Below are 26165 nucleotides of genomic sequence, written 5' to 3' on the forward strand. Positions count from 1 at the left end.
TCTAGCATTTCAAATAGAGATACCAAGAGAATAAAGAACATTTGATAATAGGTGTAAATTAGAAAGTTGCTTAAAATGTCATGCTCTATCTGAATCACGAAAGAAAAAATTTGGGTTCAGTGTCCCTTTAAATTTTCAGTATAGGTAGGGATGCCACAGGCAAAGGCAGATAGTTAAAAAAAAAACTTGTAAAGTAACCTGTCTCTTTAATATCCTTTTGCATTGAAAAAGTGCTCTCACTATAAATCCAGACTTTCTTAGTCCTTATGTTTCAGGAACTATACATATAAATTATATTAACGTGCAAATACAGTTTTGGACAATCACTACAGATACTGTGAGAAAAGTGTTGTTAGAATTTACAGCCGAACATCTGAAATTTGACAGACTGAAAAACAAGTGAATGTAAGCAGGATTCAAAACATGAAAATCACTCTACTTCTGCAGATGGGTATTATTAAAAATTAATACATTTACTTTGAGGCATGCAGGTTATATTGCTGTGGGGTTCCATTCATTATTTTAATGATATCAGTTAGCTCTAGTTTTAAGTGAGATTTCTTGCTAATGTATAGCTCTAGGTGATGAGAGGCAAACAAAAAGATAAGCAGATGACTTACTGAGAGCATAATGTCAAAAAATCAGCCTAGTTTAATTATAAAATCCCTAAAGCTGAAACTCTGTGTTTTATATGGAACTGTATCTATTTTTTTTCACACTAATAAGTCATCATTAAGAAACGGTAGAATTATAACATGTAAATTATATGTAAAATGGGCTCTTTTTATTTAACATGGACAAAACTACATGATGACCGTTTTGCGTAGAGTTTCTCATTATTCACATTTCACCTTTGTCGAAAATGGGGCAAACCAAACATTATTTTATCTGAACACATTAAAGAATATATTTAAACAACTGAAACTTAAAAAATGACCATGACTTTAAGGATTTGTTCCCAACTCCCATTGCGAGTCCCATGGGTTCAAATCTAAATGAAGACTTTTATTTTCTATTAAATAGGAGTATATCAGGACTTTTCATTACATCTTCCAAACCACCAATAACATTCACAGATCAAATATAATTACAGGCTATAGGCTCATTTATCAAGCTCCTGGACAAAGTTCTCAGGTAGATAACCTGTCCACCTGACTTCATAGTAAATAAGCAGCATTCACTGCCTACATTTAACATTGCACAAACAAATACTTGTGCAGCCCTACTACCTGCTCTCCTGCAACCGTCCTGAACAAATCTTTTGATCATTACTTCATAACTTAGAGTTTGCAGGGTCACATGAGTAAGCTCGCACCACAAGGGATCCAAGATGTCTATGCAGCTTAATAAATGGAGCCTAAAGTACTTGACTTTGCTTTTAATGCATTTAACTCGATTTCTGATGAATGGTTATCATGTATTAAATAATATATAAACAAAACTTTTGAAAAACATGGACATAAATTCTCATAAAAGAAGACTAAAGAAATCTCTGTAGTTTATCTACATTTGCTTTAAGGAACAGTAAACATCTTGAGATGTTTTTAATATACAATGTTTAGTTTTGTTTAGTAAAACAACTTTGCAATATATTTTCATTATTTATTTTGTTCCACTTTCATGTAAATTTAGCACTGAACAATTTCAAATTCGCCGAACTTGGACTCCACCCTACTGACTTATCAAGGCTAACTCTGCCATATAAATGTCCCTAATTGGCTTTATGAGATAACAACTGCAAAACAATTATTATTAATTGGTCAGAGATAAAGGGGGAGCAAAGCTATTGAGAGCCTTGAATATCAGAGTCAGGATTTTGTGTTTATTCTGGAGGTTTGAGGAAGCCAGTGAAGGCATTGTCAGAGAGGTTCAGCAGATGAGGAGCAATGAGTAAGGAAGATCAGCCTGACAGAGACATTTATTATGGATTGTAGGGGAGATAGACGACAGCTAGTGAAGCCTAAGAGGATGGAGTTGCAATAGTAGCAGGACATGATGAGAGAGTGGATTAAAGTCTAAGTTGTGTCTTGTGTGAGGAAGTGGCAAATGTTGGAGATGTTTTTAAGGTGGAAGTGGCAGGAATTGGTCAATGACTGGATATGGGGACTAAAAAAGAGATCTGAGACAAGTGTGACCCCAAGACATCAGGCATATGGGTTTGGGTAATGGAAGTTAGGGGAAATAAGGAGCTCAGATTTGGGGGAGATTTAGCTTAAAGGGACAGTCTAGTCAAAATTAAACTTGCATGATTCAGATAGGGCATGTCATTTTAACCAACATTCCAATTCACTTTTATCATTAAATTTGCTTTGTTCTCTTGTTATTCTTAGTTGAAAACTAAACCTAGGTAGGCTCATATGCTAATTTCCAAGCCCTTGAAGGTCGCCGCTTATCTGAATGTGTTTGGTAGTTTTTCCACAGCTAGAGGTCATTAGTTCATGTGTGCCATGCAGATAACATTGTGCTCACGTCCGTGATGGGCTAAAATGCAACTCTGTCAAAAGAATTGAAATAATGTGCAGTCTTAAAAGGCTTAGATACAAGGTAATTACAGAGGTATAAAGTATATTAATATAACCTTTTTGGTTATGCAAAACTGTGGAATGGGTAATAAAGGGATTATCTATCTTTTTAAATAATAAAGATTCTGGAGTAGACTATCCCTTTATGGTAATGAGAGGACATCCAGGAGGAAATATTAGAAATACAGTTAGTGACACAAGTTAGTATAAAGTGAATTACATCATGATCATACCCGAATCTAACTCTCTGCAGCAGAGCTATTCCCTTTGTCACTAACTTTATAACAGCGACTACCCTTGTTGTCTTCAGACTAAAGCCCAGTTTTGGCTCCTCCAAATAAGGCAAATAGTTAATAAGGGTAATAATGTTAATCCATAAATCCATTTAATTCAAGGGGGCCCCCTGCAGGCTCGCCAGAAATACCAGTTATGAAGCAGCGGTCTAAAGACCGCAGCTCCATAAGCTGTCCACCTGCTCTGAGCAGGCGGACAGACATTGCCGCAATTCAACCTGATCGAATACGTTCTGGTTGATTGACACCCCCCCTGCTGGAGGCCGATTGGCCGCGAATCTGCAGGGGGCGGCTTTGCACCAGCAGCTCACAAGAGAGAGCGTATTGCTCTCCGCATTCAGCAAGGTCTGTCGGACCTGTTCCACACTGTCAGATCAGGTCCGTCAGACCTTTATTAAATAGGGGCCAAGGTGTTTACTGTCCCTTTTAAAAACTATTTCCTTACATATTCCCTTTGCATCTCATAACCTTACTTGAGTTTATTAGAAAAGTATGGTTTGTACTTACCAGATTTGCGGAAATCCACAGTATCTTTGGTCTCGGTCCACAGCAACTGACTGTTCATGCTAGTAGTACTGCTGTAGTTCCTGGAACAAGATTTCCAAGTGTTGGAAAGCCAGGGAGAATCAGTTATGTCCATTCTATTAATAAGAGGAAAGACAAACAATGTATTAATTATACCTTTATAATTACCATGTGCATTAACAAATTTTGGTGATAATCATCAAGAGTCACCATTAAAAAGGCCTGGTTATTTAAATGCTTATGATACATTTGAAAGATCTAGAACTCGTTTCCACTGAGTTAATAAAAATGGAGTCATAAGCTAACAAAGCAGCCGTCAGCTAAAAGTAGTTTACGGGCTCCATTTTAGAACCAGGTTTCCATTGAAATATTTTGCTCATTGCATGCAGTCAATGTTGTGTTAATGCTTCCATCCAACGTCAGATATATCAACACTTTAACATTTACATTTAAATTCTGTTCTCCTTATCAGTGATCCCCTCTATAGAGAAACAAAAACAAAGATAAACTGAATTCATTACAAAGGGAAATGAAATGAAAAAAAACTTTCTTTTTTAATTTGTAAATGTATTGATATATGTAATATTTATTTCTGCCCTAGGCATAGCCTAGTTGGAATTATTGATATATGTGCTTGATTATATTTTAATATGTAAATACATATTGATATTGAAATAGGAACATAACTCCAACTAGTCCTATACCTGGGCCAGCAATACATATTACAAATAACAATAAATGTTAAAAATGGAACACTTGTATTGTTTGAAAACTTTAATATCTCGATGGAAAAAGGCTTTAAAAAGCTTATTTTTCCTCTTTAGCGCCTATTTTCAATGTATCGAAAGCCTCACGCAGTTGCACTTTCATTGGAAACCTGCTGTAAAATAGTGCTTAAAGGGACAGTCAAGTCCAAAAAAAACTTTCATGATTTAAATAGGGTATGAAATTTTAAACAACTTTCCAATTTACTTTTATCACCAATTTTGCTTTGTTCTCTTGGTATTCTTAGTTGAAAGCTAAACCTAGGAGGTTCATATGCTAATTTCTTAGACCTTGAAGACTGACTTTAATCTGAATACATTTTGACCACTAGAGGACATTAGTTCATGTGTTTCATATAGATAACATTGAGCTCATGCACATGAAGTTACCCTGGAGTGAGCACTGATTGGCTAAAATGCAATTCTGTCAAAAGAACTGAAAAAAGGGGGCAGTCTGCAGAGGCTTAGATACAAGGTTATCACAGAGGTAAAAAGTGTATTTCTATAACAGTGTTGGTTATGCAAAACTGGGGAATGGGTAATAAAGAGATTATCTTTTTAAACAACAAAAATTCTGGTGTTGACTATCCCTTTAATGGCTTCTAATACTTTCTAGGGGACGCAATATTGTGGTATGATGCTCCATTGGAAGAAGTCAATATGCGAAATTGCTTCTGACAGCATATTTATCGGTTTGCAACTTTACACAAACCTAATTACGGCTCAATGGAAACAAGCCCAAAGTTGGTTGAAATCTGGTCAGGCAGTCATTGGAAAAAGTGAAAAATCTCACATGAAGGTGTTTAATAGATCTGACATATTTTATCTTCTCCAATAACAAGTGTTAAAGACAGATTCATTTGTTTTTAAGGATTCTAAACAATAATTTATTACACATAAAAATAAGCCATAGGTTTCTTTCATAATGTAAATATCTTGTATAGGCTCCACCCTATTTTAAGTAGAAATTGCAGATATTGCCTTGAAGCAGTGTTCCTGTTTACTGGATATTTGCCCACATTTTACCTACTGTTCATCCTTGATAGGGAGCACTATTAGATAGTATGCATAGCTAGCTTAAAGGGACATTATACACTCATTTTTTTTCTTTGCATAAATGTTTTGTATATGATCTATTTATATAGCCCATAAAGTTTTTTTTGTAAAAAAAATGTATAGTTTTGCTTATTTTTAAATAACATTGCTCTGATTTTCAGACTCCTAACCAAGCCCCAAAGTGTTATGAGAATACCGTCAGCTACCTTCTCCAGCTTGCTCCTGTTTGTATAAAGGGTCTTTTCATATGCAAAAGAAGGGGGAGGGGGGGTGTCTTATTTCCCACTTGCAGTGGACTTTCCACTTACCTTTTCAACAGAGCTAAACTGAGAGCTTCAAAGTAAGTTTTTAAACGGTTTTATACTGGATTTTTATATCAGTATCTGCACATCTTATTCTTTATAGTAGTGTCTATTACATGCAGTTATATGAAAATGAGTGTATATTGTCCCTTTAACTGTTTATGAGCTTAAATGTCAGCATTTAACATTGCACAAGCATTTCTTGTGCAATGCCGCCTCCTGCACATTCGCGGCCACTAACAGGGGGTGTCAATCATCCCAATCTGATCGAGATGACCTTTTAGGTGACGGACAAGTTAAGGAGCAGCGGTCTTATGAACACTGCTTCTTAACATAAGTTTCCGTCGAGCATCTGCTGCTTGGTAAATCTACCCCGTAGTGTAAAATAGCCACATGGGAGGTTTATTTGAGGTTTGAGAGGAGTGGGAATTAATTACAATTTTTTTTTTAGGAAGTTGGGCCACTTTAAAAAAGGCACTTCTCAGATGGTTACCTACAATATGGCCCTAATTTCAACCAGTGGCCTTTGTTCCCTAAATTCTAACATTAAAGGGACGTGAAACCCAAAACCCAAAAATATTTTTTCATGATTCAGATAGAGCAAACAATTTTAAACAACATTCCAATTTATTTCTGTTATCAAATTTGCTTTAGTGTCCCTTTAATATCATAATTATAAAGATTATACAACTGAAACAACCATCCGGCACAGAGCGGGTCCATCTTCAAGACATCCAGCGCGGAGCATCCTCTTCTTATGATCGTCGCTGGTAAATTAAGTTTCCCTTTAGCTTAGGTTTATTTAGATAGGTTTTTATTTGGGGGGTTAGTTGGGGGGTGGGTTTTACTGTTGGGGGGTGTTTGTATTTTTTTTTACAGGTAAAAGAGCTGATTTCTTTGGGGCAATGCCCCACAAAAGGCCCTTTTAAGGGCCATTGGCAGTTTAGTGTAGGCTAGGGTTTTTTTTTATTTGTGGGGGGGCTTTTTTATTTTGATAGGGCTATTAGATTAGGAGTAATTCGTTTTTATTTTTAATAATTTCGTTTTTTTATTTTTTGTAATTTAGTGTTTGTTTGTTTTTTTGTAATTTAGAAAATTGTATTTTAATAATTTATTTTATTTTATTTTAATGTTTTTAGTATAAGGCAGGTTAGGTTTTATTTTACAGGTAACTTTGTTAGGGTTACGTTAGGGTTAGGGGATAATATATTTATATAGAGTTAGTGATGTGGGAGGTCAGAGGTTTAGGGGTTAATAATTTATTTTAGTATATTTCGTTGTGGGGGGCTTGCGGTTTAGGGGTTATTAGGTTTATTATAGCGGCGGTGTGGGCGGACGGCAGATTAGGGGTTAATAATCTTTAAATAGTGTTTGCAATGCGGGAGGGTGGCGGTTTAGGGGATAATAGGTTTATTATAGTGGTGACGATGTCTTGGAGCGGCGGAATAGGGGTTAATAATTTTATTTAGTGGCGGCGATGTCCGGAGCGGCAGAATAGGGGTTAATAAAAATTTTAAGTGGCGGCGATGTCCGGAGCGGCAGATTAGTGGTTAATAACTTTCTTATAGTGTTTGCGATGCCGGAGGGCCTCGGTTTAGGGGTTAATAGGTAGTTTATGGATGTTAGTGTACTTTTTAACACTTTAGTTATGAGTTTTATGGTACAGCTTTGTAACGTAAAACTCATAACTACTGACTTTAGATGGCGGTACAAATCTTGTGGTTATAGAGTGTACTGCTCACTTTTTGGCCTCCCAGGCAAAATCGTAATACCGGCGCTATGGAAGTCCCATTGAAAAAGGACTTTTTAAAAAGTGTGGTACTGACGTTGCGTGACGACCAAAAAGGTGTGCGGTACACCTATACCTACAAGACTTGTAATAGCGGCGTTTGGGAAAAAGCAGCATTATGAAGAATTGTATATAGTATATATATAAGTACTTTAGCCTCTCACCAAAGTCCCAACTCCATTTATGTCTCAGTTTCTAGAAAGTAAAGGGACAGTCTACTCCAAAAAATGTATTGTTTAAAAAGATAGATAATCCCTTTATTACCCATTTACCCATTTTGCATAACCAACACTGTTATAATAATGTACTTTTTACCTCTGTGATTACCTTGTATCTAAGCCTCTGCAGACTGCCCCCTTATCTCAGTGCGTTTGACAGACATGCAGTTTAGCCAATCAGCACAAACTCCTAAATAACTCCACGGGAGTGAGCACAATGTTATCTATATGACACACATGAACTAGTACTGTCTAACTGTGAAAAACTTTCAAAATGCTCAGAGCTAAGAGGCGGTTTTCAACTGAAATCAGTTTGAGCCTACCTAGGTTTAGCTTTTCAAAAATACCACCAAGGGAACAAAGCAAATTTAATGATAAAAGTCAATTGGAAAGTTGCATGCCCTATCTGAATCATGAAAGTTTAATTTTGACTAGACTGTCCCTTTAATAATGGAATCACCCTAGCAACAGCCACCAGAGAGCACTATAACCCCACACTGAGGTTTGTGAAGATGGCCAAAAGTCCCCAGACATCAAACTCCACCCTCACTTTTACTCAGCTTCATGTAAGGATTGCTCAAGTCTGCCCTTGACACTTCCTGTGCAGTAAGCCTGTTGCAATGGCCCCTATTTATCAAAGGTCTTGCGGAACTGATCCGACAGTGCGGATCAGGTCCGCAAGACCTCGCTAAATGCGGAGAGCAATACGCTCTCCGCATTTAACATTGCACCAGCAGCTCACAAGAGCTGCTGGTGCAACGCCGCCCCCTGCAGACTCGTGCCCAATGGGCCGCCAGCAGGGAGGTGTCAATCAGGGGGTGCTCAGAGCAGGCGGACAGGGTTATAGAGCAGCGGTCTTTGTGACCGCTGCTTCATAACTGCTGTTTCTGGCGAGCCTGCAGGGCATCAAGCTCCATTTGGAGCTTGATAGATAGGCCCCTATATCTGAAAATGGCAAGAGTCACACATTTCAGACATTATCAGAGCGGGAAATGGTCAATCTACTGTATGAGAAGCTATTTATAACATATTTCTGATAGATTCCCCCACCTTACCTTAATGTTAAGTACAGTAGTACTGCTATCTCGAATCCTCCAACAGAAATACACTTTACTGTCCTAGTCCAGACTCCAGAACACCCACCACAATTAAAAAGACATAAAGCCCCAAAATTATTTCATGATTCAGAGAGAGCATATAAGTTTAAACAACTTTCCAAATTATTTCTATTATCTAATTTGCATTCTCAGTATCCTTTGTTGAAAAGCATACCTAGGTAGGCTCAGGAGCTGGCAACTAGCTGCTGATTAGTGACTGCACAAATATAACTATATCATTGGCTTACCAATGTGTTCAGCTAGCTCCCAGTAGTGCATTGTTGCTCCTTCAATAAAGGATATCAAGAGAATAAAGGAAAATTAATAATAGAAGTAAATTAGAAAGTTGTTTAAAATTGTATGATCTATTTGAATTATTAAAGAAAAAGTTTGGTTTCATTTCCCTTTACGCTAAATGCCGACATCCACTACTGCAAAATACCCAACCATAATTACCCTAACTATATGTACCCCCAGCTATAAATTATAACAGCATAACCAACGCCCCTTACAATTAACCCTAACAACAACTTCTCTCTTATCACATTCCCACCCAGCCCCTATTGTAAACTCTGCAACCCACAACCATCACCATTAGATTAACTGCCCTCCTGGAAAACTCTCCTCAGAACACCCACACAAACATAAGCCCCATCCATTCAGTAAATACCTAACTCCTCTTAAAAGACCAGTAAATACAGAAGATTTGCATAATCAACAAATACATGATAAAAAGATGATACAAGGGGGCTGACTTATCAACTTTCGGGCGGACATGATTAGCTGTAGCGAATTATGTCTGCCCAACATCGATAAATGCAGACAGCATACGCTGTCGGCATTTATCATTGCGCAAGCATTTCTTGTGAAATGCTTGTGCAATGCCGCTCCCTGCACATTTGCGCCCAATCTGCCACTAGCAGGGAGGGTCATTCATCCCGATCGTATCTGATCGGGATGGTTGTTGTCCGCCACCCCAGAGGTGGTGGATGAGTTAAGGGCAAGCCGGAAACTTCGGGGGTAGATTGCCGCATCCGCTGCTTGATAAATCTACCCCTTAGTCTGAACTTCATATGAGTAGTAGTTTTTTTCTGACAAATTTCAAAGTTATGTCTATTTTCACTCCCCCTGTATCATGTGACCGCCATCAGCCAATCACAAATGCATATATGTATATTCTGTGAATTCTTGCACATGGTCAGTAGGAGCTGGTGACTCAAAGAGTCTAAGGGGCCGATTTATCAAAGTGTCAACTATGTTGCATTCGCCGGTGTCAATACGCTCGCCAGACATCACTGATGCGGATCTGAATACGATATCCTTATTTATCAAAAAAGCCGTCAAAAACACGCACGTCAAGTATGGTGTGAAGAGCATCGTACTGGTGTTAACTAACAGTCATCGATGTCGCGGTTATTCGGGTTTTTCCTAATTTATTATACCGTTTCATTACTGTCCATGAACAAGCACATTTCTCTAAAGCTAATCTTTTATTTTTCAACTATTAATGCCCAAGAAATAGCTACATTTACACCTCAACAAACAATATCTCATAGAAAGTTATTTTTATATTTATTTGTTATACAAAAAAATCTCTTATATGATACTTTCACATAAATTAGTGTATTTGTATTTCTAGAAATCATGATATGCTTTTATCTCATATTTTTTTTTTTTATAAATGATTATTAATGCCAGAATTTGTACATCTTTGTATCTTTGCACATACTTGTTTGTATATATATATATATATATATATATATATATATATATATATATATATATATATATATATATATATATATATATATATGTGTGTGTGTATGTCAGAAATCTTTTGCAAACATATTTACATGTCCCTTTTTTTGTTCTAAACAAGTTTGTCTTTCATATCTCTGTGTTTATTTATACCACTATATGTATATAGTGTAAATGTATTATTATTCTGCAGGAATAATTGCATATATAACATGTAATCAGAGTATCATATGCTTTTTTTTTTTGCAATCAATGGATATTTTAAGAGCTGGGACAGTTTTTTCTCTGTACCTGTGTAACCCCTCCTGATTGCAATCTAGTTTTAAAAACCACCCCTTTACAGGTGTTATAAAATGGGCTTGCATATAAGATGACATTTCTTACTGAAAAAGAAATTCAAGAGAAGGAAGAAATACACTGAAAATAGCATGACAGTAAAGAGGTGATTTTAATTTCTGCTGTATCTGAATCATGACAGTTTAATGTTAGGTGGGCTATTCCTTTGAGCTATCAGCTTAAGATTATATTGAATCAAACATTAATTCAAATTTTAAAATCCTTGTCTAAAATATTCAACTGTGTGTCCTAATGTCAGCATCAATGTTTATCTTTAATTCTAAATTCACATATACATACTTTCAAAGTATAATACACAATGTAACAAATGGCACTTACAAGTTCTGATGAGTGATCAATGACACAAGTATCAAGCATTTTGATTAGTTAGTGATAGTTTAAAATGTATATTTGAATCAGATTGGCTGATGTCATAAAGCATGTGATTATGCATATTCCAATCAAAAGTGGTTGAAAAATTCACTAGTGTGTGGGTTGTTTAGGAGTATGCGTCATAATTGGTGCGAAAAGTGTTGAGTCAAAATTGGTGCGAAGTGGAGAGTTGGACTTGTATTACATGGCTTAAACATGGTGCACATAGATTTTTCACAAAAAATAAAAGGGAAGTTAGCTATATTATGTTGTGTATTTCATTTTTATCTCTATATCTATTAGTGCAACACGTTTGGGGCAAAACTTTTCAACAAATTTGTAAAAATAATATTGTCTCCTAGCTTTGTAATGAGAGACAAATTTGTATCATAATCCATAAGTAGTAAGTAATGTATTTTTCATTTTTATCCCTATATCTACTAGTGCACCAAATGTGGAGCAATAATATTGTTTGATTTTGAAAGGGTATACAATTTTAATAGAGTTTCTAATTTACTTTTATTATGTAATATACTTCATTCTCTTGCAGCATCAAACATAAGCTTTCTGTGTTTTCAGGCTCCCATTGAGTTCTATGGCTTCCATGACCTAAAGGGTGGTGGATTGAAAACTAGGTACGCTGCGTCGGAATACATGCAAGCTTACCTGTTAAATGTTTGATAAATTGGGAAAAGGCTCAAATAGAGTCGAATCTGAATTTGAAACATCTGTAATGACGCAAGTATCTATCTGCGTCAGATTGAGATTGCGCAATCGTATATTACGTCACAAATTTCAACATTTGCAGATCTTGATGCTTTGATAACTAAGGCGGATCAATCTCGCGACAAATACGATGCGGGATTCAAGCGTATTTTTAGTTGACGCTTTGATAAATAGGCCCCCAAAATATTTGTTAATGAAAGTAAATTGGAAAGTTGTTTAAAATTGCTGCTCTATCTGAATCATGAAAGTTTAATTTTACTTGTGTCCCTTTAAGTTATAATGTATGTATGGACCAGCAATAACTTCATCTTGGAAAATCCATCTTTTCAAGACAGCACATCTACAAGAACAGTTGATTATACCAGAAAAGGGACCTTTAAAGAACCCTATGGAAAAAAATAAAGGCAAATGGACCAACATGCCCTAGGAACAAAATTAATGTGGCAGGAGATCCAGATTAAGGATGGTACGCTAACACTTCTGGAATGGGTGTTACTCTGTTCCTTTCTATCTTTTGTACACTGGTTTTCTTTCTTGTGACCCGCATTTTATTTGTAACAAAATAAAGTATTTTTTTAATATTGGGGATGTTTCAGAGACCTATTTTTTTTTTACCCCTTTTCTGTCTGTCAGCTTGGATGTGGGTTTGATCTTATTTGTGAATTAGCTTTTACTGTGAGACATGAAAAAACTTTTAGACAGCAAATCTCAAGAGAGGCTTAGTAATTGATATTAACTAGAATTTGTTCATGAGTGGTTTTGCTATGCCACAAGCTAGCAAGCATAAATTTACTCTAAAAGAAACCTGATTCTATTTTGTGTGGAGGGGGGCATTTGACATTTTATTGTCAGTGTAAGAATGTGTGGTTCTTTAAAGCATTTTATTTTTCATAAGGTTAAATCTGCAGTTTGAGGTAAAGTTTCTTCCAAAGTGTACTTAGCAGTATATCACCTGTGATTAAAATGTTTTGCCTTACTATGAAGGACAAACGCAAATGAGTACCATCAAGGTGAAGAATTGCTGAAATAAAACTATATTTCATAGCAGTTAAATGCAATTGCCACAAGCTAATTTCACTTCTTTGTATTCACTGTAACATTGCTTGTCCTAATATGAGGTGCATATTCAATTCATTACTATCTGTAACTTATAATGTAATGATATAACTTCTGCTAATTATCATTGATTCATCTTTGCTAACATTTTTCCTTTTTGCATAAATGGTTTAGAAATGATTAGTAAATACTACCCACAATACACTTGGGTCATGTGTTTTAGGAATATGAAGAGAAAAATGATGGAAACATTTATTTTGTGATCTTAAAATGAGAATATAAATAGAGGCAACATATTTCAGTGCCTGGTTAACCTCCTTCTTGTAATACCAAACGGCCAAGGATAATTAATAGACATTCAGGAGGTTTTAGAGCTATTAGATTTTACACCAAAAATCTTCAAAAGACAATGACAAATATAAAAATGTCAGTATGAAAACAGTGTCCCAGTTTTCCTTTATTTACACTGGACAGTCCATCTTTTAAGAATAACGAGTAGTACATTTTTTGCAACAAATCTAAAAACATAATTTCATTTTCCACCCTCTGCATCATGTGACATCCATCAGCCAATCACAGACTCATATACTATACACTGTGAACTCTTGCACATATTTTATAGAAGATGGTGCCTCAGAAAGTGTGCATATAAAAAGATTGTGCACATTTTGATAATGGAAGTAAATTGAAAAGTTTTCTTAAAATTGCATTCTGTATTTGAATTGTGGAATTTAATTTTGAATTTAGTGTCCCTTTAAAGAGCTTCCACATGTTTAAATTGAAATTGCACTGTCACACGAACCACTAGTGCCAAATCTGGGCCAGATTACAAGTGGAGCACAAACGCTTGCACGCGAGCGATAAGGGGTTTATCGCGGGGGTTTGCGCTTGTCAGGCTTACCGCTGGTATTACAAGTTAAATGGAAACGCGATCGCTTGAGTGCAATCGCAATTTACGCTAGAATGATTACCGCGACTTCAGAGCTCTGGTTAACTGTTTTGCAAAACATAAAAGCTGCACAAAACACATCAAAAATACATTACAAAGTATAGTTACACTGATAACACCATCTAATAAAAATTATTCCAAAAAAATATTTCACACAAAAGTTATAAAGGCTCAAAGATATGAGGTCTCAGAGGTTAGAAAAAAAAAAGGCAGCCAAAGAGTTTTAACATAGGGATACATACATATACATGTCTAAAGATGTATATGTATGTACAGTATATAGATATGTCTATATATGTGTACATATTTGCATATTTATGCAATATTTTATTTAATAAAGGTTTTAACTATGTATTTAGTATAAATATTTGACATTCCAATGTTCTGCACATAGCAGAATATGTTCTAAGTATTTCTAAATCGATATTCCTATATATATATACTGTATATATATATATATATATATATATATATATATATATATATATATATATATATATATATATATATATAAATAATATATAGAAATTATGGAAGAGAAACTTGTATTATATTATATCAGGACCCTCCTCAAAAAAAGAGTAATGGTAACATTTATTCTGAAATATATTAATCGATTGACTCAGCTTCAGCTGTAGCCAAACGTGGTGCAGACCCCTTTAATTTATTAAATCCAAACACTATAGATAAGAGAGCATAGTAGAGCTATATGAGATACTATGACTAAAGTAGGGGATATCAGCACTCAAAGTTAACCTATTAAATCAAACGTCTTAGATATCAATGACTATGGAAAAATATCAAACCCAAACAGAATCATACATGCAAGGATTCAATCATATGCAGATAGTTTATTGCAAACATTGCTTAAAACAAAATTAGCAGTATCAAGAACATTCATCAAATCTAGAAATTACCACTGCAGTGGGTATAGGCTATGCGTACTCAACCTATTAACCGTACACAGAAAATATACTGAAAACACATGCAGCAAACAAGGATAGAACGGGAAAAACCTCATTATGTTATAAAAACTGTATAATAGAACTGGCATACATAACAATAGGATCACCAAGAATACTATCTATATATATGTCCTTTAAGTTGGAATATTTGTCAGTCCCAACAGAGAGAGGTCAGGTGCCTCAATACGTTGCAGCATAGTCAGCTGTGTAATCCAACAGGTGCAATTGGATAAACCTGCAAATTTTTTCTGAACTTATTAGTCAACCGAGGTAAAAGCGTCCTCAAATGTTAACTTAACATAGGTTATTGGTAGAGTTATTGCATATCAACCTTCTCAGTGGTGCAATAGTAGAAAATGAAACAAACTGCTATTTACAAACTGCAATATAAATTGATAAGATGAGTTAGTTTTCAAACACTAGTATAAATTAATACTGAAAACAATGACAAGCCTTTTCTGTGTTGGTAGTATGTAACAGGTGTTTCAAAGTGGTGTGTGTCTTATTAGACACAGTGTTGCAAGCTTTAATTAGAGGGCTTTTCCTAGCAGGTGTTTACCCACAGTCTTTCCTTTTTTTGTAGTTCCTTTAAAAGTTTCCAATTAGAGATGTCACACAGTACCTTTATGTATAAAAAACGCTCATCCGTGTATTCTTACTTTTCCTGTCAGTGTTTGATATATCAGCTGTCCGGTTCGGCAATAGAGTCACGTGGGTTCTTGAAAAAGGCTCTGTTGCCGATACGCGTTGATCCGCCCTACAGCTACAGACAAACTTGGCACCCAGGACCGTTGTCTCTAACAGGAGGTTTGAAATAAGAAATCCCTGTTAGTTATTGTACAGCGAGAGGAGCCACATACTGAAAAATATTTAAAAGGAATGAAGTGCGCGCACTTAATTTAAACAAGGAGAACCTCTGATTAGTCACAAAGAACCCACGTGACTCTATTGCCTAACCGGACAGCTGATATATCAAACACTGACAGGAAAAGTAAGAATACACGGATGAGCGTTTTTTATACATAAAGGTACTGTGTGACATCTCTAATTGGAAACTTTTAAAGGAACTACAAAAAAAGGAAAGACTGTGGGTAAACACCTGCTAGGAAAAGCCCTCTAATTAAAGCTTGCAACACTGTGTCTAATAAGACACACACCACTTTGAAACACCTGTTACATACTACCAACACAGAAAAGGCTTGTCATTGTTTTCAGTATTAATTTATACTAGTGTTTGAAAACTAACTCATCTTATCAATTTATATTGGTTTATTGTTACTGTATCAACTTATGCCTCTACTAGTTTTCACTTTATTATATGCCCATCATCTAACATATTAGCAGCTATTGGAGTCTTTTCTATCAGAATTGTAGTTTTAAATTAGAATTGTAGTTTTTAATGCATTTATAACACCGGTGTTATTAAGTTTTTAGAATCTAATTTTTAGAACATTACTGTTTAATATTTTATTGCTATTAATGTATGTAAGAAATTTTTATTTCTTAGTATGAACTTACTTAATAAATTAACATTATAACACTAATCTGCATACTATCCCTTTTTTCTCATTTTTAATTAGGATCCATATTTTCTACCTAAAATCTAAAACTTGTGAGGATCCCTAGTTCCCAGTACTAATTTAATCACAAATATATTTAAATATATTTTTTTGCACCCCTACTTTTCACTACAACAATTATTATCCATACTGCACGTATACTATATACACAGAAGATCTACTTGGTGACATAGAGTCACTTTAAACTTACTGCTCTAACACTAATTTCACACCTATTTACTCTCACAATTTAATTTTTTTTTATTTTTTTTTAACCTTACACAAACAAGGAGAAATGAGCATGTTTTAACTTTCATTAACACTTTCACTAAGCAGCTTTCCACGCAGCACACATTATATTACCACTGAAAAGATAGAAGATTATTAAACTAATTTATTTTATCATCACACCTTGAACTTATTATTGGTATTCTTTACCCCAACTAAAAGATAGAAGATTATTAAATTATATTATTTTATTTTATTTTACCATCACACCTCATATAAGATTTAATATTGGTATTCTCTACCCCAACTAAATATAAATTAATGCAAAGGTCTTAAGTTATATACATTTCCAGATTGCGGTTCAGCGCCCCTTCCTACCCCACTATAATTTCTTTTTTTCTAAAACTTTAGGTGTAGTCACTTGTGAGAAGACTACACTAGTGAAGGAGGCTATATCTGGAGTGAGTTAGATTGTTCAAATTACCCTATCTATAATATTTACAAACTGCAGCAAGATCCGGGAATCAAAATCACAGGGCTAGTAAACAGTGGACCGGGACATGAGCCTCAGACATCCTATTCTCACCCATCCCGACAGCCAGACGTATCTCCTTGCTCATTAGGGACACGGACCATTACAGGTGATACTGCGCCTCTGTACTTGAACCATATCCAGGCAACTTGTGTAGCCGCTTGAGTACCGCAAGATCCAGGCTTGCTTCTTCGGTTTTTAATTTCCCGGGCAGATCAAATCAACTGCATTCACTGCAGGAATCTTACTTGATGCTTTCTGCTTTGAAAAGTCAACGCGCGTTTCGCCCCATAATGCTGAGCGAAACTGGGGTCTCGTCAGGACTGTCAATCACATCAAGCATCAGGCTTATATTGGTACACCTTTAAAGGAGTGGCTATTACGTTTTTTGTTAGCCAATGATATTTATTACTCGGGCCAGGCCTCTATAATCAAATAGACCAGCAGAGTCATAGCTCATCAAATGACACATTTTGGAACAATTGCATATTTTCTAAAACATAAAAGTGATACAATTTTGCCATATACGTAGATGCGATAATCATATATTAAACAATTTTGCAAAGAAAACACCACCGCATCTCTCAAATCACCTGCATGTATTGATTCTTTAAAACATCGCTACATTAGTTCTAAGTACTAATGCTACAAAAATAACTGGAGGACATTGCTTATAGAGAGTGAATGCTAAAAGTTAAAAGGTAACTTATTATAATCTTGACCACTAAAAAAGCACATTTTAAATGGTTTGTATAAAAAATGACAAGAGGATTTAAAGAATCCGATATAGGCAGAAAGAACTAATAATGTTACTGGCAGAAGGACAAACAAATTTGATTGGCGTTTTTAAAAAAGAGGTTTATTCATTTTAGTCTTTAAGTGGGCAGGGATGAGTGTATCAACAAATTTTATTACATTGTTCCAGCTTTAACCAAGAAAGGAAGCATATTCTATTCTTTCGTTTAAGCCAAACGGGGACACTGTGTTTAGCATATATGTCCATCTCGCTTCTTTCTTTAGAAGGCATTTATCTTCATCTCCACCTCTACCATTAGTGATCCCTCTGTCAATCCCTACAAATTTTAAAGAAACAGTACTACTATTATGTACATCCTTGAAATGACGAGCAACACTTGTATCCCTTTCGTAAAGGATGTCATCTCTGTGCTCCTGTACCCTGTCCTTGAACAAATGTTTCGTTTTGCCAACATATAACAGGGGGCAGGAGCACCCCAAAAGATAGACAACCCCCACCGAATTACAATTTGAAAAACATCTAATAGTATAATTTTTACTTGTATTAGCTGAAAATGATTTGCTTTTAAGCATATAGGGGCAATAGACACAATGTCCACAGGGAAAGCTTCCTTTCACCTGCTGTTTATTCAGCCAATTAGTGGCTGAATCAGACCGTACAAATCTACTTTTTACTAACTTATCTTTAAGGTTAGGAGATTTCTTAGCGGTCAATAATGGTCTGTTCCTCACTTTTTCTGCAATTTTGTCATCTAGGGTCGGGATGGGTGAGAATAGGATGTCTGAGGCTCATGTCCCGGTCCACTGTTTACTAGCCCTGTGATTTTGATTCCCGGATCTTGCTGCAGTTTGTAAATAGCAGTTTGTTTCATTTTCTACTATTGCACCACTGAGAAGGTTGATATTCAATAACTCTACCAATAACCTATGTTAAGTTAACATTTGAGGACGCTTTTACCTCGGTTGACTAATAAGTTCAGAAAATATTTGCAGGTTTATCCAATTGCACCTGTTGGATTATACAGCTGACTATGCTGCAACATATTGAGGCACCTGACCTCTCTCTGTTGGGACTGACAAATATTCCAACTTAAAGGACATATATATAGATAGTATTCTTGGTGATCCTATTGTTATGTATGCCAGTTCTGTTATACAGTTTTTATAACATAATGAGGTTTTGCCCGTTCTATCCTTGTTTGCTGCATGTGTTTTCAGTATATTTTCTGTGTACGGTTAATAGGTTGAGTACACATAGCCTATACCCACTGCAGTGGTAATTTCTAGATTTGATGAATGTTCTTGATACTGCTAATTTTGTTTTAAGCAATGTTTGCAATAAACTATCTGCATATGATTGAATCCTTGCATGTATGATTCTGTTTGGGTTCGTTTGATTTAATAGGTTAACTTTGAGTGCTGAAATCCCCTACTTTAGTCATAGTATCTCATATAGCTCTACTATACTCTCTTATCTATAGTGTTTGGATTTAATATATATATATATATATATATATATATATATATATTTATTTGTATATATCTATACCTATATATAATTATATATATATATATATATATATATATATAGATATATATTTTACCAAAAAAACACATCAGATATATGTAGAAATATTTATTTATGAATAAATAGAACATCTGTTATTTGAAGAACATTGGAATGTGAAATATTCATATTTTTATGTTGGGTTAGCGTAAATAAGAATATGCGATTTGGTTAGCTCAAGAGTGAAACTCGCAATATGAGTGCAACCCGACAAGTGCCAAAAGCTTACTTTTAGCACAATTAAGGCTCAAGCTGAAGCGTTAATTTGCACTACACTCGTAATCTGGCCCTCTGTGTTTCTCCAAGTATATATTTTTTTCATTAGTCCATGAAAAAAGAAATATCAGAAATGAGTTTGCATTGCAGTAGGTATGTTTGTATAGTATTGAAAACAGACTTACCTGTGCTTTATTATGGTATCTTCACTTGCAAATCTATAAAGCCCTATAAATATAAAAAACATTCCATATCATTATAAGATAGCACATAGATGTTCTATCAGTTTCAGTGGTGTACAAATTTACAAATATCAACGGGTTTCAGACTGACACTAATGTTATATGAGAAATGTGATTCAGCACAACAGACATGCCCCCTTTATTAAGGCAGAGCTATCTGTCTTAGAAATGTTCCTGTTTCTGAATGTGCAACCAGGGACTGTCTAACGCCTGAACCAACCTGACCAACCCATGGTATGTCTCAATTCCACCAATTTCATGCCTCATCCCATCCACATTCCATCTTTCACTCTGATCTCACTCTATCCTTTTACCACCCATTCAACACGTCACTCCACCTACGGGTCTCCCTGCCTTAGCCTAAGCATCCAAGTCCCAGACTAGTTCTGAGAAATGTTGGGAGAGGTGTGAATTTTTACAACTAGCGAGATAACAGCGGTGTTGGGAAATTTAGAAAGTGACTGTAGTGAAGGTGAGCACTATTCCAAAAATTGTGAAGAAATAATTTTTCCTTGACTGAAACAACTACTGATTGGCTGCACAGAGCACATATTTGTAAAGAAAATATTTTTAAGTGAGCAGAATTAACAGGTTTATCTACATTAAAAAGTTGTTGTTTTTTACCTATATCTCCCAACATTTCTGTTTTTTTAACTCAGGATCAATGGCTAAATCTTGATGTTTTTGGGGCAGGAATGTTGAGGCCCAGAAAAGGGTTTGGTAATTTCGGGGTGACACTGCCCTATCTGGGGGCAGGACTGAATTGTCTAGCGCAGGGGTCAGCAACCTTGGCACCCAAGATATTTCGGAACTACATTTCCCATGATATTCAGCCAGCCTAAAGTGTGTCTGAGCATCATGGGAAATGTAGTTCCAAAACATCTGGGATGCCAAGGCTGCTGACACCTGGTCTATAGGCTTAACTGCATATTTTTGTTGTTATTTAACTACTCAATGGTTTCACTCTTTCGCAATATGAAGGGAGAAAATCAGTGAGAGAGAGCTCCAAATTAAGAGTATCCTACAAAATATAAGACCGTTAGGGGCTCTCCAAAATATTTATTTTACTAAAATAGTATTTTGTTTTTTTAAATTCTTTTAAAATTTGTCCTTTTCTTAGATTGTCTAAAAACTGTTATAAACTGTCACCATAAATTTCCATTCTATATAAATATTTAAAGGGACACTGAACCCAAATATTTTCTTTTGTGATTCAGATAGAGCATGCAATTTTAAGAAAACTTTCTAATTTACTCCTATTTTCAAATTTTCTTTATTTCGCCCATTTTTGGTTAACAACCTGGGTTTTTCTTGCTGATTGGTGGATAAATTCACCCACCAATAAACAAGTGCTGTCCAGGGTGCTGAACCAAAAATTGGCTGGCTCCTTAGCTTAGATGCCTTCTTTTTCAAATGAAGATAGCAAGAGAACAAAGAAAAAATGATAATAGGAGTAAATTAGAAAGTTGCTTAAAATTGCATGCTCTATCTGAATCACAAAAAATGGGTTCAGTGTCCCTTTAAGGAGCAATATATAACCCTAAAATTGCTTACCATTTCCCAAAGCATTTTGCTTTTTTGTGCGATAACGCTTTGAATGACGTTGACACAAACATATAGCAAAGATCATTAATAACAGCCAGATCACTGCTCCCGCTGTTGCTATGAAGGCTGGATGGCGCATGACCTGTAGGATCAGTTGAAATGATATATTTTCTTCCTCTTTTTCCATTTTTACTTCTGGAGACTCTATAAGTAAAAAAATAAAAGGGAAATAAAATCAATGTATCAAACAGTTTTCTCCATAATAAAAAATACATTGTCAGTTTCTCCTATAATGAAGTTCATACATTTAATTAATGTGTTATTATAGTAGCACAAATATGCATCTCATTATATTTTTGCATCAATTATTACCCCAGGAGATCATACAATCACTAATTATTAATTGTTAACTAAATGGAATTAATATTGTCAGGGTCAGATTTAAATCTCAGCAGTCTCTATGCACAAATCTCTCCGGCTAATCACTCTGATAAATTTATGACATAAGGGAAATTGAAATATAAAGATGAAATTAATGTATCACACTGGCTCCCTTGTCAATAGCGTGACCTAGGCAGATTCCTGTCCCTTTAAGATAGATGTGTTAACACATGAGATTTAAAATCCATGTATACACTTATTTTAATAATTAGAATTATGCTGCTTAGTTCTGTTTTTACCTTTTTTGGGGTAAGGAAATATTAGCAATAGTGCTGATTAAGGGGTAGATTTTTCAAATTTCGTGAGGACATGATTCGCTATAACAAATCATGGCCGCCCTGCATCGCTAAATGCCAACAGCATACGCTGTTGGCATTTAACATTGCACAAGCATTTCACACACTTGAGTAAAGGCCACCACCAGCTTGTTCAGGACCTGGGCAAATATACAGTAGGTCTACTTTATTTAATATTTAAATTTGAAAGCTGGACTGATTCATAGTTCGATATATATGGGGGAGTGTCAATCTTTTTCCATGGTTAGATTGAAAAAAACTTTAGCAGATGCTGTCTAAGCTATGTAATAGCAAAATAAATCATACAAGTATAATATAACTTTGTTACTATACATAATTAAACATTTTACATTACAATCTCCAAGTGTTTACTGTCCCTTTAAAGGGACAGTTTACCCTAATTAGATTACAGTGTGAGATAGGAGAGATAAGGAATAAAGTTTAATTTTCAATTGTTCTAAGTATAAGGTTTGTTATACAGACAGAGATAATATAAAGAAGCATGTGTGTGTGTGTGTACAGAAAGTGATAACAAGGATTTCCCTGCAAGCTCCACCAATTTGAATGGATTGAGGTTTAAAAGAACAAACCCAACTATTTAATATACAAAAAATAAACCTAAAAATTTGATTTTACACACTACAACTGGTATAACAAGTCATTGGAAACACATCAAGGGATCGATGATTTTAAAGTACACTGTCTGTTTAAATGTAAAGCTGAATGCAGTTTCTTTATATAAGGATAGACAGTTTTCTGGAACATTTGAAATATAATAAGCAAACTAATGAATTAAAAAATCCAGTTTGTTTACTATTTTGTAAAACGGAGATGAACTTCCTGTTGTTTTTTTAACCTCCTGCTATATTCTAAGTGATATAATATACAGTAAAGGAGAACTATTCTTGTCATAAGAAAGATAGATTGGGTGTATTTATATTTCAAGACATCACTGCAAATTAATCTCTGCTGAATTTCTGTACCCATTTATTTCATAGTGTATGAGTTGGATTTTTTTTTTTGCTATTGCGTTTGATTATATCTATCTATAATTGCATCTATACTTGTCTCTGTTTATCAATATTGTATGTCGCTATTTTTATTTATTTTTTCTACAGCACAACTGCAAGACTCTCATCTCATCACTAATCATTATCATCCGCTTTCTCTGAGTTCATATATTGACTTTTGATATCTGTTAGCGTCTAACATTGGGCACTATTTCAGAATTCCCCTTGTGAAAAGATTGTATGAAAAATTGAGTGATTTTTTTCAAAGCCAAGGAAGTTTTAAACTTACTCACCTTAATGAAAGCAATAGATACACAAAGGAAAAGGAAAACAGGATAGCAAATTAATTATCTATTAAAAATGGTTAATGTGTTTTAGTGCAAATTTTATTTTTTATTTAATGAATACCAATTCATGATGTGTGCAACTACAAATTTTATTTTGGCATAATTGCCTTTAAGGTGGTAAGAACTGATGAGTCATTACTATTAGGAATTCAATACCTGACCACCATGAGGAAGCAAAGACATCCTAGACCAGACAATTTAATCCTAATCACACTCCATGTACCTCCCAGTCTATTTTTTTGGTTCTACAACAAGTAGGTGAAGACTTGAGATGCTCAAGCAAAAATGGGTTTCTTTGACCCTGTGTTCCTCTCATAAGGTGAAAGTTGGAAGAGAGAAGCTTAGGAGAGTACTGGGCTGTTCAATGTATATCTCCTGTGGAAGTCTTTCATCTCAAGCCTGCCACAGATATCGCTGGCACTGGTCCTTCAGCCTCCTCATGGTTGGCCATACTACTGTGTGCTCAATAGAATTCTGCTGTATGCAGAGTATTGTAGCTAGGTTTGCTCAGTGAAAGAGGTGAAACTTTGGGTAAGTACTTTCTTCTATGCAGCCCCCAGGCTATCAGTAAGTACATATAGTACAATACTTACTTGGCAATTGGGTAAATTCAATTATTCAGTTACATTGTGGGGTTATGTCATAACTGGCAGGTTATGCTAGTGTTGAGTATTGACGTAAATAATGATTGGAGTGTCATTTGCATATGCAACTTAATCGACCTACTACTGTAGCCACGCTTACCCTAAGATACATTGTGCAGAAAATCAAACTCTTAACCTTTTGCCGATATAATATTTACTATATGTTTGCATAAGTTAATAGCAATCGATCGGTGAAGTGTATATCTTCCATTGGTACAAATTTATAAATTCTGGCTATTAAAACGTGACAAACTATTAGTGACCATAATACTTACTGTATTAACTTTTCTGTACTACAACCAGATTAATGCAATCTTAATACAATTACATATGAAGGATATCATTATTTTACTAGGAAGATTGCAGTTAACTTATTATACTTCTTCGATTACATATCAGACAATTTATCACCCTGTCTGTGAGCTTGAGCTAATTTTAACCAGTGTGTGTGTGAGTGTTTGCATGAGTCCTGCTGGACTTAACTTTTTGTCTCCAATAAAGTTTTGCCTAGTATGAGTGTTGTTTTTTGAGACAATTTTATTATAAAAACCAATTTGATTCCTTATATATGTGGGATTTTGTTGATATATTCACTTAGAGATAAGCAGCCTTTTCTTTTTTTGCAAACCTCTTTTTTTGCATCAACAGTACATGCACATATAGTTATGTATCACATTGGCAGAAGGCTTTATATATATATGCAATACAGGTCAGAGGACTGGGGTACTACTTTAATATGCGAATAGTGTTTGTACTGTGCATAGTGTAGGACAAATTAGAATGCCATTCAGAGGATACCTGTTTATTTTTGGGAGTGTTATCTTTTTGAGAGAGATTTTCTTTGAGCTATGTTAGCGCATGCAATATTCCCTGCATGTTCTTTAATTTTGCATAGTGTAGCCACACTTAACACTGTACCTTTACTCACTTAGCTTCGGTAACAGCGCAGTGCAGGCGCACTCCAGAAGCACAGGGATTACATTTTTTCACAACTCTGCTGCAGCTTAGCATTCTTGCTTCTTCTCCCTTCCTTACTGCGCAGCAACCATTTTTGTCTCTGAACTTCCCTTTAGTCTCTGGACTACATCGTGTATCAGAAGGGGGTAAGGCGCACTGCACCAGGAGCGAAAGGGTGTTGTTTCTGACAGCATTATCTGATTTATTTTGTGGCAGTATTTTATACAGCTATACATTTTGGGACCCGTACAGACTGGAACTGTCCCTTTTGGAAGTGAAAACAATGAAATTCAGCAGCACTTCTTTAGTTAAAAGACCTTTATTTCACAAATTGGTCACCAGCACACAAACAAAGCGACGTTTTGGATAACAGGAAATGCTGTAACTTATACACCTGCAATCATAGTAACCACCAATCCCAGGTATATCCGCGTTTTGCTCTCTCTAGTGTACAGGTATAGTATTAATATTAAACATGATTTATACAAAGTTAAAACACCCTAACTAACTAGTAATCCATGATATTAAAATACTATCTCTTTAAAACATAATACCAAACCTCAATTTAATACACCTAAAAAATACAAACTGATCATACATACTGTATATACAGATATATATATACACAGAGCTGCAATATAGAATCACAAGAACACAGATAAGTCTAATTCCTTGTTCATTCCCAAAGGTTGCATACAATTTAATTTATGGATCTAAAAGGCCTCCTTACTCTTAAGAAGTGTTTCCCTATTACCCCCTCCCCATGTGGCCAAATTTAAAAAAAATGAGCAGAGACTGGGGCTTCTTTATTCTTGCACCTTATGTTGCTCTTACGTTTGTTGATCCTGTCCCTGACCTTACGGGTGGACTCTCCAATATAGATGACCCCACATAGGCATTTGATCAAATAAATTGCATATGTAGTGTTGTAAGTATAGAAGCCCCTAATCTCAAATTTCTTGCCTGTAAGGGGGTGTATGAAATGTGGCCCCCTGATCATGGAATTACAGTTGCCACAATTCAGGCAAGGAAAAATTCCATTGTTCTTACATGTCAAATAACCTTGCTTTCCCTTTGTACTACCCAAATCTGTTTGA

The 26165-nt window shown here is 35.3% G+C and overlaps 1 protein-coding gene across 1 annotated transcript in view; it reads right to left on the minus strand.

Moving 5' to 3' along the window:
- Positions 1-26165, minus strand: part of ROBO4 (roundabout guidance receptor 4) — a 458861-nt gene that overhangs the window by 192274 nt on the left and 240422 nt on the right. Inside the window, exon 13 of the mRNA XM_053690486.1 lies at positions 3323-3456. Coding sequence (XP_053546461.1) covers positions 3323-3456 — 134 coding nt within the window. The remainder of the gene's footprint in view (positions 1-3322; positions 3457-26165) is intronic.

Source organism: Bombina bombina, chromosome 8 (assembly GCF_027579735.1).
Source record: "Bombina bombina isolate aBomBom1 chromosome 8, aBomBom1.pri, whole genome shotgun sequence".
NCBI lineage: Eukaryota > Metazoa > Chordata > Amphibia > Anura > Bombinatoridae > Bombina > Bombina bombina.